The sequence below is a fragment of the Berghia stephanieae genome, chromosome 6 (genome assembly GCF_034508935.2).
Source record: "Berghia stephanieae isolate SIO BIC M18660-M18661 chromosome 6, UCSD_Bste_1.3, whole genome shotgun sequence".
Classification (NCBI taxonomy): Eukaryota; Metazoa; Mollusca; class Gastropoda; order Nudibranchia; family Aeolidiidae; genus Berghia; species Berghia stephanieae.
The window spans coordinates 42,148,595-42,167,244 of record NC_088365.1 but is presented as its reverse complement, the minus strand read 5'-3'; the positions used below and the strand labels follow the sequence as shown (position 1 = coordinate 42,167,244).

At 34.8% G+C, this 18,650-nt stretch overlaps 1 protein-coding gene across 1 annotated transcript in view; it reads right to left on the bottom strand.

Annotated features, from left to right (window-relative positions):
- The window catches only part of LOC144975044 (uncharacterized), a 241,463-nt gene that overhangs the window by 87,186 nt on the left and 135,627 nt on the right, over positions 1-18,650 (bottom strand). The window contains exons 7-9 of the mRNA XM_078918719.1: positions 10,302-10,373; positions 8,852-8,929; positions 4,969-5,040 (exon numbers count right to left, since the gene is read on the bottom strand). Of these exons, the coding sequence (XP_078774845.1) occupies positions 4,969-5,040; positions 8,852-8,929; positions 10,302-10,373 (222 nt within the window). The remainder of the gene's footprint in view (positions 1-4,968; positions 5,041-8,851; positions 8,930-10,301; positions 10,374-18,650) is intronic.

Genomic DNA, 18,650 nt, shown 5'->3' with positions numbered 1-18,650 from the left:
CCTCTATAAAACTATTTTTATAGCTTCATTCTTTTCATTTTCAAAACACTTGAAGAATAGTATAGAATGCAATATGAAAGTGTCAAATGGTGAAGAAGCTATTTCATCGCAAAAATTATATCTGTCTACAATTTAAATTCTGGGAACTTTTTGTGTTGTTATCAACTCGCAAAATGTCAGCGTTTGAATTTGTTTTGTTTGTGTAATTTTACATGTGAAAGGCAGATTTCCATTCAATAGGCTCTATTTATGGACAATAAAGATCTATTATTATTATTATTTATATGTCACACGAAGTCTGAGTTAAAAAGTAATCTATTCCCCTGTCAAACTACTAATGCTGCAAGACAGCTTAATTTGTAAAAGAGTGTCAATAGTCATACACAGAGCCATAACGTCTCATATGAAGTAATGGATCTAAGTCGCTGGTGTTTACCTTAGGAAGAAATGTTTTCTCTATTAAAAAAAAAAAACACTCGGAGGGCTTTGCAAACCTTTGCGATTGCAGAAATTTCTATGTTAAAAGTAGCCATCTCAGTCACGATGGTTAACTTAAAACGTATGTAACTCACCCGATTAATTCCTTTTAAATGATGAACTAGTTTTAAACAACCTTGATAGAATGGACTACAAATACCAGGTTTTTATGATTGATTACCACCATTACAACTACAAAACAATATTTGTAATACAAATGGGCAATAATGCACTATATATAGGAACAACAAGAAGACAGGCTATCATGAGACATTGTCATGCCTACACTTACACTTTGAATGGACTTCACAAGTAACTATGGTGCTGTTTTTGTAATCAATTGTACAATGGCGTCCATTCAACAATCTGACAACTGACAACTCTTGCCCCAGACAAGTACAATGATAAAAGCAACGATACTGATATCTACCCTTCATATTGCAGTAATCAACCTCATATTTTGATGGAAAATAAGACCGCTGCAATTCGTGGACCGATAATTGTATTTCAAAAATGAACTACTAGTTAAGTACAATTTGGGAAGTATAAATACATATTAACAATTCTTTGCGGAATTTTTGCTAAAATTATCGATTTATTTTGGATCAAAAAGAGGTAAACAGAGCCTTTCAGGCTTGAAGAGTTACTTCCACAACAATTATCTGATCCACCCACGGGCTTTGTTGATGATCTCGGATAATAACCTGATATTCTCCTACATCTCCATAGGCGTTGTTACAAAGACAGTAACAAGACTAAAAGCTACAAATCTTATTGTTGAGTTCCAGAATCAACGACGCCGGCCGATAATACGAGAAACATGATACTATTCAGAATTGTTGTGAAAGGGTTAAAAGATATTTTACAAAAATAGCTTTTAGGACAAAACGACAAGGATTAGCTATCCGGTACAACATCATATCTGTACGTTAACTAAATACCTTTGCAATGTTACGTCATTATACCAGCAGGCAAAATCTATTCTGAAAAATAGGGTTGGGGATGAACATCACAATAAAGCCAAGGTTAGATTTTTATCATCGAGCACAGAATTACTGGCAAATTTTAAAAATATTATAAAACTATTTTTCACAGATTGATATACGAGTAACTCGTCAACCTTTCTAAAGTTAAGGGTAATTCCATTGTCTGTTGATTCAAATGTTTTTTTAAAGAAAATCTGATGGGTGGTTCTAAAGCGTTGACCTTCGAATTTGTCATAATCTGGCCGCTGATGGCTCAACCTCGATCTGTGTAAATTTCCAGAATACAGTATTTTAATAATTTAAAAATTACATAACTCTTTTGTCGTCCCTTCATACATTTCATGTTATTTGTATGAATTTGTTGTAATAATGACGATGTACACCATTCGATCGGGATTGTATCTCTCGCGAGGCGACCAAAAGAGATACATTATTTTAGATGGTCCTATCTCTAGGGTGAAGAGTTTAATAGTTTTATAGAAGTCGCTGCTAGGAGGCTGCTTTCCTTGACGTCAGTGTTCGAACTATGAAATAGCCAAATTAATTGTTTTTTAAGTTGTATGTAGCATGCAGAGTTAGGATGAAGAATGAAAGAAAAACATTCTCTTGTTGCCTCAAAAAATTCTAACAAAATGAAATTATTAGATAATTTATTAGAGAAGTTGGCCTGGGACTTTTAAACAATTGTTCTTGAAAAACGTCTTCATTCATTGTAAAAAAAAAAAAGAAAAGAAAAAGAAAAAAAAGCGTCCCCTCACTCGTGCGTTATTATCGGTCATTTGACATTTGAGAATCGCTATCTCGCTGGTCACCACATTGCCTACATCAGTTGCGCACACCTGCACGTTTTATAACTAACCGACATTGATCGATAATGGCTCAAAGGACTCGTCTCGATCTTTGTTAATTTCCACAATATATAAGTAAAATATATGAGTGCCTGTCTATAATAGCTTTTATTTCCCGGCAAATATTGTGGGTTCTCCTCTAATAATAATGATAATAATAATAATAATAATAATAATAATAATAATAATAATAATAAATAATAATATAATAATAATAATAATATATAATAATAATAATAATAATAATAAATAACAATAATAATAAAATAATAATATAATAATAATAATAATAATAAAATAATAATAATAATAATAATAATAATATAATAATAATAATAAATAATAATAACAATAATAATAATAATAATAATAATATAATAATAATAATATAATAATAATAAAATAATAATAATAATAATAATAATAATAATAATAATAATATAATAATAATAATAATAATAATAATAATAATATAATAATAATAATAATAAAAATATATAATAATAATAATAATAATATAATGATAATGATTAGTAACAACGATGATGATGATGATGATGATGATGATGATGATGATGATGATGATGATGAATGATGATGATGATGATGATGATGATGATGATGATGATGATGATGATGATGATATATAATAATAATAAAATAAGAAGAAGAAGAAGAAGAAGAAGAAGAAGAAGAAGAAGAAGAAGAAGAAGAGTGATAATAATAATAATAATAATAATAATAATAATAATAATAATAATAATAATAATAATAATAAATAATATAATAATATAATAATATATAATAATAATAATAATAATAATAATAATAATAATAATAATAATAATAATAATAATAATAATTGAGGCCGTTAGAAAAGAAATGTTTTCACAATTGTTATTGTGTTTGTTCGATGCCAGTAGATTAAGTGTTTACATTCGATTTAAGTCAATATCTAATAAATGATAAATGCTCCAGTATAGACCATATTTTTTGACACGAAACTTCGTCCTGATTATTCAAAACCTGTCCTTCTACTCTTTTATGTTTTGAGTTCAATGCCCCAAGCTACTCGTTATAATTGTCTTTCCGGAATGACAACTGAACGGCCATATTCTAACATAACACAATTTCATAGATTTCTGCCGGAAAACTTTTACTTCATTTATCAATCGAACAAGATCCCCCCCCCCCCCCCCCCCTCACACAACCCCACCCCTTTCTTTTTTCACATTGTTTTAATTGTCAAATAGTCTCAAACTGGATATTTCTGTCAAAACGACTTTGTCTTAAATCGAATAAGTTGGGGGTCAACTAATCTATCGATATTTTAATTAAAAGCTTTCTGCGATTTAAAAATATGTGTTTTGTCCTAGAGTACAGCAGTAAGGCACAGCAGGTCGCACAATACATATGTCATCACGCAGACGGCCCCTGTCCCTGTAAGACTGCTTTAAGCATGGCATCCAAATTGGAATACATGTTTTGCTCTAAGATATTTGTGTCAAACAAATATTCAAAAGTCCATGTTTTCCTGGGAGTGATAATATTTGTATTAAGGAATGCGTTGGTCACTTATTCTTCTGTCCTTTGGTGGTGTCCATCCCAGTGAATACTATTATAAGGGCAGCTTAAACGTAAACATTTCCGAAGGCTTAATTGTTTCGACGAATGAAATAAACTCACACATCACGCCATTTCATTCGCTTAGATGTCAGTCCCATTAGTAAATGTATTTTTGTCACTAAACAAGAGACTGGATTAGGCAGCAAATGTATTCACTCAATAAGCAGAGTTATAGATCTATAAGTTGGACCAATAGTTTCGTGTCAGACAGACACAAACTTCTTTAAGTGTGTCGGCAAAAGTTATCATTTCAAACACTTCTCGTCCTTTAAATATCCATCGATTTAAATGACCCTCTTATTGGCAAATACTCTCAAACCAGGGACAGATATAGAACATTTAATTAGAGCATTTATAGAGCATAATATAAACTAAACGTGCTAAACGCGCTTTACATGGGGTCCCTATCCCACAGCAGCACTCAGCATGTAGGACGAGACATGACATCTCTTAGGCGATATTACTTTTTTCCGACAGAGACAACAATGATAACGACCAGGTTTTATTTCACACCCGAGCACGGTGAGAGAATGTGAGTAACTCGCCTTTTCCAAGATTCAACAATGCGCTGCTCAGAGCAGGCCTCGAACACTAGACTAGCCGATAGGTAGGCGAGAATCATTAGACCACATTGACACATATTATTGATGGATGTTCTGTATGCAGTTCTAACAGCGCTCAACAATTTACAATTAATAGCATTATAAAATGAGTGAAATGTGAGTTGATTTTACTCATTATATATATATATATATATATATATATATATATATATATATATATATATATATATATATATATATATATATGGATAGATGAATGGATGGATGGATGGATGGATAGATGAATGGATGGATGGATGGATAAATGAATGGATGGATGGATGGATAGATGAATGGATGGATGGATAGATGAATGGATGGATGGATGGATAGATGAATGGATGGATGGATGGATAGACGAATGGATGAATAGATGGATGGTTGAATGGATGGATGGATGGATAGATTGATGGAGAGAAAGATACTTACAATCTCATAAGCTTTTTGAGGTTCCTAAATGTTTTGTTGTCCAGACTCCAAATGTCATTGCTTTGTAGGAACCTGGTCGGATGAATAATTGATTAGAACTGAAGACTAAAGGCTGATTTAAAGGAACTGATTTGCCTCCAACGCATTTGTTCGGGTAACCAATGGGAGATTAATAATGGTGAGAAATGAAAATAACCCATTTTTCCTGAGATGAGAGGATTTCTTTTTGTAGTTTCAAATAATCAAATAAATCAAATATCTTATTACGATGACATTTGATAGAAAAAAATAAACAGAAATGTTAAGCGTTCGCATAGAGATCAATGATAACGCCCGTGGCAAAGAAAATATCTTCAATTGAAAACATTAAGAGGGCATGGATTTCATTTTTAGTTAGTGTCCTTGGTTTTGTGCAAAGTCAAACTTCTACATAAATAGTTTATAGTTTCATTGAATGAACTCTAAGTAACTTTGCAAACAAATTGTATCGCAAATATTTTCGTTTATAATATGTGTATACAAATATGTGCATTGAAAACGGGTAAACACCTGTACCTATAACGTTTGTCTACAAAAGGAGTCTTTTATGGTTTGGTATTATCAATCAAGTTTTATGTCTATGGAATACACTTCAATAAATCCAGAATACCTTTATTACATCCACTGAAATCAGGATTTTAAAGCTATTTCATAAACGTTGAAAACTAAATTTTTCACGTAACCAATGAGTGATCCCAATTCGTATCCCTCCCAAATATTTGTACGTGTTCAGACGAACATTATTGTGGAAGGGATTTGAGACTAATGTGGGTTGGTAATCCAAATGAACACAATGTTCTGGGTCCGAACCTATTTTGTGCGATATGTGCTGCAAGATTGGAGCTTGACTGCGTCAGAGTGAGGCTGGAAGATAAAGTTTACATTCTCTACAATTTCGAACAGCCAACTGGAAGCAAACAAATTTCCAGATGACAGATTAGGGTGATATTTGTTTTGATCGACATAAAGTCAAATATCTGATTGAATCCAGAGTAGCAGAAAAGGGGGACAAAATTGATATGGGCCTTAGACTTACATTTCGTTAGATTCTCTTATTTCCATAAAACGCTAAGGATCCTTATAGAAACTTGGTCTATAAGAAAGTTTCTCCATATTTCTAATAATATACTAAGTGACAAACGATTTTAGTCGCGGTGGAAAAGCGATGCTGCCAAGGCATGAGTCACTCCTGGCAGGAAGGAGTTTCGATCAGACAGGATGTTAGTCAACATGGAGACTTTGATTGATGGCGGTGTTTAGGTATAGAGAACTGTTGTGAGAGACAGGCGGTCGCTGACAATCAGTTTGAAGTGATTTGGATTCCAATCACGAACGAGTTCGAAATCCTCTCGTACAATGACAACGATCTAAATTTCAGTAAAAGACGGCACATTTAAATCCATGTCCGGGACGCATGTTAATGGGACTAACTCTCTTGATGTCTTCGCATTTTTATGAAGATTATTATTAAAATTGGTTGTGCATAAGAATGGGAACACGAGGGGGAAAACAAAATTAAAGAGAATAAAAAAGGAAAATAAATTTGGAGAAAGGAGCATAGTTAAGCCCTTAGAAAAGGCTCTTTACTCACGTTCTCTCACCGTACTCAGGGACCCCTTAAAAGCGCTTTGAGCACGTTTAGTGAATATTGCTCTATATAAAAGCTCAATGTTTTGTTTTTTAACAGATTAGTGAAGACAATATCATGTAGATATTCAAAAGATAGGTTTTCGCTTTGCTTTGTGATTTTAAATTCCCAATGGACTGCTCTGTTGTTACCAGCGAGTCCTATTTCTTTATAATTTTTTCTTTCCTTTCTTTGGTAACCCGTCAAGTAGGCACTCGTCTGGTCGTGCGGCCAGTAAGTTAAAATGGGTTTGAAACACTTGAACAAACAAAAGACTAAAACGTTTACATAGCATTTGGAAATAAAGATATTGATGATGATGATGATGATAATGATGATGATGATGATGAGGAGGAGGAGGAGGAGGATAAGGAGGAGGAGAAGGAGGAGGAGGAGGAGGAGGAGGAGGAGGAGGAGGAGGAGGAGGAGGAGGAGGAGGAGGATAATGATGATTACGACAAACGAAGGATAATTGTGAAGATTGTCATAAAGAAGTCTTTTGGAGCCGTTTGACCCATTGAGCCGGAGTTTTCTCGGCTTCAATACCGTGAAACGGACAATAACAGTTTTGCTTGCTACTCTTCGGATAGGGTGCTAGCTATCGCAAAGTACTTTCCGCCAGATCAAACAGATCCAGTTACCCAATCACTGCTGGCTGACGGGAGAGGGGGGAGGGAGCCAGACTAAAATAATTCGACTTCACCAGGGATTGCGTGTAAATCGAGTGCACTACCAACTGAGCTATAGGGACCCCCGATAAATTGTCCCATTCAATATTTAGTCACAATAAAAAGACCATGATTGTTATGATTTCTAACGATAGAGATTATGATTATGGCAAGATAAGTTCTGAAGATTATTATCATAATGATGATGCAATGCTATGAGTGCTAATTTGATAATAATAGATTGATGATGATAAAGCTAATGATGGTAAAGATATAATTTATTACTGTTATGGTGTATATCGTCAATTCGAATTACATAATGATGCATTGTAATAATAGAGAATTCCTTTCTCTACACTTTGGTCACTCAAATCGATGTTTCAAAATGCAATTAAAATCGTAAAGAATAACAGAAAAAAGCACCTTGATCGTAATGAAGACCAAAAACTTTTAGCAGAATACCTCGTTGAATTGTAGAAAATACATTGATAACGTTTTTCACTACCCCTTATATCAGATAAATGATAAATGATAAATAATGAATTTATATAGGTATGCCAAACGAAAATTTCGACATTTTTAAAGCAGTTTTATAATTCATAAGGAGAGAACAAAGCAGCCATAAAACGGGGAAAACACCTTTACTCGTAAATTAGGTCACATTAATAACATTGCAGTATATCATGCGGCGTCAGTAGCCTCACGAATGCAGAAGCGTATTCTGCCGTACTCTGGAAAACCCATGTCTTAAAATTGGGCCAGAAAACTCGTCCCTCAAATATCGATCGATTGAAATGACCCTCATCTTGGCAAAAAAAAAAAAAAAATAAAAAAAAAAATAAAAACAAACTCTCAAACCTGGGACTTCGCAAACTGACCAATAATGTAAACAAGACTTAATGGTTGACAAATGCAGGACCGTGTCCTTATTTACAGGTCTGATAGCATACATGGTTTTGGACTTATGGTTGTAATGGATATTCTCTCAAACCAACGCATAATATTGTCCATTACAACATTGTTAAGAAAAGCCCCTAATTGCGTTCGGTTATCAGACCTGCTAATTTGTGAACCTAGCTAATCCGTCAATTGAAGACTTGACATTAATAGGAATTGTAAAACAAAAACAAATAATTAATATGTGATCAATTGTCTCCAAACGGTATCGATGGTCGGCGGATCAAACCTCTGAAGTTTCGATTTTCACGATCGGAGGATCAAAACTCCGGGTAAACTAAATCCGCCGATCGTGAAAATCGAAACTTCAGAGGGTTGATCCGCCGACCATCGATATGCCACTGGGAACCTAATGCTCAAAATTCGATTTTAAGCTTAACTTTGTGCTAAGTATTAGATTTGTCTTAATTTAGGAGAACGACTTTTGTTTCTGAAACTTCTAAAATATTTATTTCCTATCTCTGGTAATTTTGACTTTGTACACAATTTTCCCGATCAAGTTCGTTTTGACATAACACCAGATTGGTGTGGTGAGTCACGAAATGGTACGCCCTTTAACCCTTTGTGTCTGGAAATGACATTCGATACTTACAGTTCTTGCAGGGCTACATTCTCATGAAATATATTCCTCTCCAACACTTTATTCCCGATATTGTTGTTGTTCAAATGCCTGAGAAACAAAGAGAAATAATAGAGACATTGAGAGCATCGTATAGAAGGAACGAAATTGACAATTTGACGTCACTCAACTCTTTGATATTGTTTTTGACAGCCTTTTTAATGATTAGTTTTCACTAAATTATATCAATCAGACTATAAACGTTTAAGGTTACACATAGTTGTGTGTGTTACATGCGAATGACAGAAGTTGTGAGTATTTTACTTAAAAGCATTCCATCAATAAGGTTACTAACACCAATTTAATATTAGCAGTTTTCAGATGTTTGTGGGGAAAAGTTTTTTTCTTTTGTGGAGCTGTTAAGACAACTTGATGTGTGTATTGTAAGAGGAGGAAAGTGGTAGAGATTGTCTTTAAATGATATTATTTAGAATACCAAGACAACAAAAATATCAGTTAAAAGATAGAGAGCTAAGTATTTTTCTTTAATTCTATTACTTAATAAGCAACTGCACTTTTCCAATTTAAACATTATGCAAAATTTTCAAGAATCGTCAACTGGGGTAACTTTGCCACTGTAAATTTGGAGCATTTTGAGTATTCTCAGCTTTATGGTAGTTATCTATCTGCTTAAATGACGTAAAGTTTTATCAAATGAAATAAATTCCACAAAACTAAATAATACTCTAGTTGGTCCAATATTAAAGAGGCAAAATTTCCCCATAAGGCAAAGTTACCCCAGTTGACGGAACGCGTATTTATTTTACATTTAATAATCCTATTTCCATATATACACATACACGCACACACAGACACACAAACTCACACACATACACACACATACACACACACACACACACACATATATATATATATATATATATATATATATATATATATATATATATATATTATAGTTGTCAAATGACCAGTTCTCTCCACATCAAATGTTTATTGTGATACGATTAAATATGTATAAAGATAGACAATAGATAGATGGATAGATAGAAAGATAGGTAGACAGATAGATATGAGAGCAATCTGATTACTTTTTGTCATAGAGATAGATAGATAGATGGATATATATATATATATATATATATATATATATATATATATATATATATATATATATATAGAGAGAGAGAGAGAGAGAGAGAGAGAGAGATATATAGATAGATAGATAGATAGATAGATAGATGGATGGATAGATAGATAGATAGATAGATAGATAGATAGATAGATAGATAGATAGATAGATAGATAGATAGATAGATAGGTAGATAGATATATAGATCGATAGATAGATAGATAGATAGAGAGAAAGAAAGAGAGATAGATGGATAGAAAGAGAGATAGTTATGAGAGCTGTCTTCGTTTATGATTTCTATTTTATTATAGAGAAAGATATATAGTTACATACAAGTATCTTAGACTCTTGGCACCTCCGAGGGCTGTTGGCGAAATGTCTAGCATCCTGTTATAGGAAACATCTCTGGATAATATGAAAGAGCGTAAACGAAAAAACTAGATTAAAAATGTGATCTATGAATTATATAGTTCATGCGACGGACAAGGATGAATAAATGAGAACGTTTGGAGGGCATGTAACAGAAAATAACAATAAATTTATGTTAGATGTGATTTTTTTCAAAAAATAGAACGAAAATGGGTGCATTTTAATCAGTCACTTCCTCTGCGATGATTGCCCGGATGTCTATTTCCGATTGTTCTCAAACTATATATTTTCTTTCATTAGTAGTATCGTTCGGCTACACTTCTATGTTCAAGGTATCAATCCAGGTTCGGAAGTCATCATCACATTTTGCCCCATGTCTATTTGTTCCATTTTTCTGAGACAAATTATAGGCGTAGTATCAAAGCTAATGTTCTGGGTGGGGTTCCCAACCTCCCATAGCGGGCAGCTAGGTACTTGCTGTGTCTTCTATTTCCCTATACATATTTTCCAATTGCGTTCTGTCTTTGTCTTGGAATGAGATTACTTCGTTTTATCCTGGTGATCTCTAAGTATGTACACTGATAGTGTTCTCTTGGAATCTACATCTGTTCCCTATTTGAACCATTCCCTTTGTCTTACTTTTTCCTCAAGTCCTTTTAATTGTCTTCTAGGATGTTTTCACTATTCAATATTCTTTCTTTTTACTGGCGCTGACATGACCTAAATGTGTTGCAAGCGCCGTAAAATCCTTAAAATCAAAACAAACAAAGCTAATGTTCTTAATTTTTACATGTTTATGGTAGTTGAAGACTAATATATATGCACATGATCATTTTTAATACATTTTTTTCCAATTTTGAAATGTAGCAAATATCTCTAGGGTTGTGTGAGATAACTTCTTTCAGAATATTGACCGTGCGTAACATTTAGCCATACGTACGCCTGTCTCTTTTTATGCTAGTGAGGGAATAATAAAAATAATCATAAAATAATATCATAAGAATGATAATAAATACTAACTTCAAGTCTTATATATTATAAGAAATAGTATATTATAGTCTCCACCATAACGAAGTAAAGCTAAACCCAAGTACCATGATTGTCAGTATACAGTCAATAGACACCTAGATAACCACGCCTCTCGGACAGTCGTCATAATGTAAACAATGGCAGCGATTGGTAAACGTAGTAAACTAAACAGGTTTTACTAAAGTAAATTACCCACTGCTCTATCGCTTGATCTTTTGATAGTATGCGCTTGGCTAAGAAGCTCACAACATTGCCATCGGAAGTATAACGGACCAACACACAAAACTATGTGTAACCTTAAACGTTTATACTCTGGTTAATACAGTTTAGTGAGAATTACTCATAAACGCGGATGGCAAAAAATCAATAAAATAACAAAGGCCGGAGTGACGTCAACTTCATACTAGCTATAAAAAACACAGAAAACTATGAGTAAACTTAAACGTTTATAGCATGATCTGGAAAACCGTGTGATAACTAGTCAACCATCTGGCGGCATAAAAACAATAACAATGATGAGGGAGAGGTCGATATCATTCACGTTGTTGTTTATAAACAACATATTATGTCCCAGCACGTGTGAAGGTGTGTTAAAAATTCCATGTTTTGATTGGTCAAAAATCTACTAGTTAATTCTAAATGATGTTTTTAATGATTATTGTTGTCATTAATATTTCATTATAGATACTACGAAAATTGTACATTTATAATTCATGCGATCATGAACAAAATTTTCAATAACTTCAGTATTCTATGACAGTAATTTTCTACTTCATATTGCCGTATTGATATATTTATTTTTCCTTACATTCAAAATTGTGTAAAACTGTCTGTGAATGATACAACACAAGCTTTAGATAGTTCGAAGTTGACGTCTCTCAGGTCTTTGTTAATGTTTTTTGCCATCCGCGTTTATGAGTAATTCTCACTGAACTGTATTAACCTGCCTATAAACGTTCATGATTACACAGAGTTTTGTGTGTTGGTCCGTTATACTTCCGGATGGCAATGTTGTGATCTTCTTATCCAAGCGCATACTATATTTACGAGATTTTGTAATTATAAACTATTGCATAAGGCATTTAAAGGATAATTCCTATATTCAGCCTTTAATAAGATAAGAACGTATATATGAACATAATGATTATATATATATATATATATATATATATATACACACACACACACACACACACACACACATATATGTCAAATCACATTAGTTACTCTAATTTTACAACTATTTATTATTGAAACGATAAAAAAAAATCGAGCAAATATTTTAAAAATAAGATAAGATAAGATAATTGTCTTGCCTTCTTACATACTTTTCTTCATCCCGCTCATTTTAACATAATACCCTTTTGACAAGACATGTCACCATTGATCTTCTCAATAAAATAAAACGAGCTTGTATATAGCACAAAGATTGATAGAGTCCAGGGTACGAGTCCGACTCTGAGCGCCGCATAGTTGAGTTATTGGAAAAGGCTCTTAACTCACATTCACCTTGTCCGGGAAAAATAAATGATAATATCGCCTAACAGGCGTATTGCCTCGTCCAACATGTTAAGCGTTGCTGTTGGCTTGGAACTTCTTCTAAAGCGCTTTGTACATGTTTAGTAAATATTGCGTTCCATAAATAAATGCTTTCTTATTTATTTATAATGAATAAACCCAAATTTTCCCATTTCTGAAATTGCAACTATAAATTGACTTTTTTTCATATTATATATATATATATTATATATATATATATATATATATATATATATATATATATATATATATATAATTTAGTGATAACCGAGCATTAACAGACTGCCTGTCTCACAATAATAACAAAGAGCTAGTGATGTTAACTTCGTTACCTCTATAGATAGAATGAAGATGACGTCACTCGGGTCTTTGTTATTGTTTTTTTGGCATGCACGTTTATGAGTTATTCTCACTAAACTGTATTAATCCTTAGCCATCGTTATTTTATAACCTAACACCAAAGAGCGTGTAGGTAACGATTGTTATGTTACCAAGAGCTCTCACTTCCCGCTTTTGGTGAAGCCACGCATCTTCCGTCTTCTACTCGTATTTTCTTCATTGTATCAGTAAGCCTGGCGCGCTTGATACACGCGGAGCACACCCACCTCGCTGTCTCGCCTGGCACGCGACAATAGCATTGCGGTTAAGAGAAGTGAGAGCTCTTGGTAACTACGTTACCCTACACACTCTTTGTTAACATTGAAACCCAAAAGGACTGGCCTTTTGACGTCATAATTTGGTTTTTGCACGCCTTGTGAGTTGTCGTTAGTAGTGCTCATGGAAAAAGTGGTCCCATTGGTTGAACTATTTAATACAACTCACGATTTGTTGTCTTTTGACGTCATTTTTGGTCAGTGTCAGGCTATAGATAGTTCGAAAATGACGTCACTCAGGTCTTTGTTATTGTTTTTTGCCTCCGCGTTTATGATTAATGCGCACTGAACTGTATTAACCTGACTATAAACGTACATGGATACACACAGTTTTGTGTGTTGGTCCGTTATACTTCCGGATGGCAATGTTATGAGCTTCTTAGCCAAGCGCATACTATCTATAAGTTAACGATGGCGACTATTAATCAGACTATAAAAGTTTAAGGTTACACATAGTTTTGTGTGTTGATCCGTTATACTTCCGAATTGCAATGTTATGAGCTTCTTAGCCAAAAGTGCACACTATCTATAAATAGAATAAATATGACGTCACTTTGGTCTTTGTTATTGTCTTTTGACATCCGCGTTTATGAGTAATTTTCACTAAACTGTATTAACCAGACTATAAACTTTTAAGGTTACACCTTGTTTTGTGTGTCGATCCATTATACTTCCGGATGGCAATGTTGTGAGCTTCTAAGCCAAGGGCATACTATCTATAATAATATTATATTAATTACAGAGTCGTTCTGACACTCCCACCAAAGGCAAAGATGAGGACGAGAGAAAATGAGAATAGAGGGAACTGGACTGGAAAATACGACTTTATTTTGTCACTGCTTGGAACTGCTGTTGGGTTGGGGAATGTATGGAGGTAATCTTGTTAATGGACGTCAGTCAATAAAATAGAATTTAACGCTTGGATAATAGGAAGGACAAAAAGGCTTGGCAGTTTCATCCAGTTGCTATGGATACCGAGTTCAAAGGTTTATTTTAGGCAACTGCCAGTATATAACATACTTTAACATATAATTTCCAATTAACAAATCAAAAGAGGTAAAATCAATAATTGAAGAAAGGAAATAAAAAAAGATATATATATATATATATATATATATATATATATATATATATATATATATATATATATATGTGTGTGTACTTAGTCAAGTGAGTTTTATGTGTTTCTTATCTACTTATATAAATATATAAGGTCACTTACGTTTAGTACAATTGTTTCTATGTCCTCCATTTCGTCAGCAAGTGGGTTTAATGAGTTCAAAGTGCTTGTATATCAGTTAAACTTGGTCATTATATTGAGTAGTCTAGGATAGTTTTACGTTCCAAAGTTAAAGGATTGGTCATTATATTGAGTACTAGAAAATTACTTCCTTTGATCGGTGTTAGGCCACAGACAAACAGTTTCCATCCTTCTCTATCCCGAGCTAACTTTTAAAAAATCTCATTCCAGGTCTTACCACTTCTCTGTATATCAGCTTCTTTAATTCTTCTCCATGTTCCTCGTGGCCTTCCCCTTGATCTTCTGCCCTGAGGGTTCCAGTCCAATACTTTCTTTGTTATAGTTTAGTCATTCTTTCTAAGCGTGTGTCCAATCCACCTCCATCGTCTTCTTCCCATTTCCTCTCCCACTGGTTTCTGCTGTGTTCTTTTCCATACTTCTTCATTTTTTATTCTATCCATCCATTTTATTATGAGTAGCTTACGCATGCACCTGTTTACGAAAATCTGTACCCTCCTTATACATGCCTGTGATGCGTTCCAAGTGTCACATCCATACAGTAGAACAGACTTCACGTTTGAGTTTAAAAGTCTTAGCTTTGTTCGAAGGGAGATATCTTAGTTCTCCAAACTCTGTTCAAAGATGTGAATGCAGCCAGTTCCTTTCCTATTCGTGCTTTCACCTCTACTTCCGTGCCTCCATCCTTGTCAATTATACTTCCGAGATAGCAGAAAGTGTATATATCTTCCGAGTTCCTGATCTTTTACTTTGATCTACTCCCTTTGACGCTTACCTATTCTCAAGACCTTTGACTTTGCAAGGTGAATTCTTAGACCAATTGATTCCGAGAGGCTGTTTATAATTGTGGTTTTTGCTTGCATCTGGTCCTGGGTGTGGGACAAAAGAGCCAGATCATCTGCAAAATCCAGATCATCCAACTGTGTCCAGGGGGTCCACTGTATCCCAGTTCTTCTCCCTTTGGAGGTTTCCTTCATTAACCAATCAATGGCAAGGATGAACAGGAATGGTGAGAGCAAGCATCCCTGCTTGACACCAGTCTTAATTTCAAAACTGTCTATTTGCAGCTACCCAGTATTTTCTTGGTTGATCCTGTAGACCTGGGAGACTTTTACAGGGATCTTCAATTAGTTCCCCTCCTGTTGGTTTATTCCTTTTCCATTCCTCGCACCAGGCTTCTTGCGTGTTGTAGTTTTCTTTCTTTGATATGTAGAAAGGTGAACGAGATTTTAGTCTTGATGTTGGGGGCGCAGTTTTGTATATGGTTTGCAGAGGAGTTCCACTATCTTATTCAGCTCTGGATATCCATTTCTGTGTTGCATCCTCTCTCCTCAGGTGGGGTGGTGCTAAAGCGCTCATGACTGGCAGCCATCGTGTTGGAGTTGATTTCAGGCATCCAGTTACTATTCGCATCGAGTCTCTTAGTTTCGCATCAACAAGGTTTGTATGGGCACTTCTCGTCCAAACAGGAGCACAATATTCTGCCACACTGTAGTAAAGGGCCAGGGTTGATGTTCTGAGAAGAGTTTGCGATGCTCCCCATGTTGTTCCTGCCAGTTTTCTGAGTAGACAATTTCGTTTCCCTATCTTTCTTGCTGTACCCTCAAGATGGGTTCTATAGGTCAGCCGTCTATCCAGTGTCACTCCGAGGTATTTTGGATTTTGATCAGTTGGTAGTGTTGTGTCATCAATCTTGATCATCAGTTTTCGTTTTGATTCCCTGTTGCTACCGGATCAGCACGTTGCCGTCGTGCAGGAGCTTGCGTGCCACAATGACCCTGAAGGTGATACCAGCTTGGATGCAATCGTGCTGGAACAGCAACAAGATATGGACCAGACGAAGGATGATCCAACCCGGCGTTCAGACAAGGCTTGCCTTTTCCTGACCCATACTTCTAATTTTCTTTCATTAAAACCCTTTGTCTTAAAACTTAAAATCCCACGTACGCATCAGAAATCGATTACATCTGGACTTCTGGGCCCGTCCGTTTTCATGAACGCGGACTTGCGTTTAGTCTCTGACTATAGTTAAGGACTTGAAAAAATCGGATTTCATGTCAGCTGAATAAGCAGACTAAAATCACTGCACAGTCTAAGTTTTGCCAAGTTTTAGTCATTTGCTGAGGCGGACGTCAAGCTTAATCTGAGACAAGATATTAGGCTACAAAGTTGCATTAATTGGCGTAGCGTAGCAATTAATTTTGGGTTGTAAAAAAAATTTTTGAAATAGTGTTTGAAACAATGTAACAATGGGAATAATGTAAATTGTACTATACTTAACAGTGTTGAAAAAAGCTCATAGGGTTTAATGACAAAATGTATCTCTTCTCAGGTGGACAACGGACATGTTATATATCGGACGACACAAGCAGCCTGTGAGGTGCTTATAATGTAATGCCCCCCCCCCAATCCCCCCCCCCCCAAAAAAAAAAACCCCAAAAAACCAGGGGGTTCCTCCGAATTCTTACGCCCGAGTTCGATAGTACAAGAAGAAATGCCTTTCACAAAAACATAATCCCCGACCAACTGTTGACCAAGACAACTCATTACAACGCACAAAACCCACTGGTCACCCATCCAGCAGGGTACATGTTTGCCATTCTTGAATTATGTTCACTGGGGAGGAGGGCTTTGAGTGTGATAATGTGAAATGTCACTGAATCTAAACTTCTTTAACCCCGGATTCCAAGTAATTTTTGTACAGTATAATCTTTCAAAGGAACCGCAGTAGTAGTTGATTTGTCAATGAGATACATCCCTCGATAATTAACTGTCCTAATTCCGAATTAGAGGATTGTCCCTAATCACTAAATTATATGAAAACATCAGATTAAATACCTCGGCCGCGATTGTCCACTTTTTGGATTCTTATTTACTTTGTAAAGCGCTTTGAGCACATTTAGTGGATATTGCGCTATATAAAGCTCAGTAATTTTTTCATAAGTCTCTACATCTATCCCTTTCTTTTCTTGTTTGTTTTTGTCAACCCCTCAGGGGTATCTTGTGAGAATTTAAGAATTTTCTCCATCATCACTTATCCATGCCATAACAATATCGGGTTCCTTGTTAATTGGAAGCAATTCGGAATTGGGGTGTGAAGTAAAGTTATCATTAAAATCCATCAGAAGGTTGTGAAGATATCAACGTCAACGCGTGCGCACGGGTTGTGGAACGTACTTTTGACATGTGAAAATCTCATGAAGAATAACAAGGTCCTTACAATTTGTACTGAAATCAATGACTCTCTTCAAAGTACCCCCTACCTCCCACGACCATTGTATTACTAGTTGTTTCCTACCGCCCCCAAACAGGGGGTTTGGATGCTGAAAATCAGCATAATTGATGACATGCGTTTAGGTAAAAATACTCACAATATCCGCCAGCCAGATTTAACGTACCGACACACAAAAGTATGTGTTACCGTAAACGTTTATAGTCTGATATACTTTAGTGAGAACTAATCATTAAAATGGTTGTCTAATAATAATAACAAAGAGCTAAGTGCCGTCAATTTCGCTCCTTCTATATATCAAAAATCTAGTTTCCGAATGTTACAAAAGCTAAAATCTCACATTATTTCTCACTTTCAAACATCTGACGCATCTAGACATAATAGAGGTTTGAGGTGATGGGCCACATATTATTTTCCCACAAAATAACATATGTCCAAACTGCACCCCATAATATAAACATTTCAAGCAAACTATGAGATAATACACGGATATACACTAATAGTTATTATGGTATGTTCTGTCCATGCATTTAAATTCCAGTGCAATAAAGATGGAACGAAAATGACGTCATTAGCTCTTGTACGTTTTTTTTAGACAACCA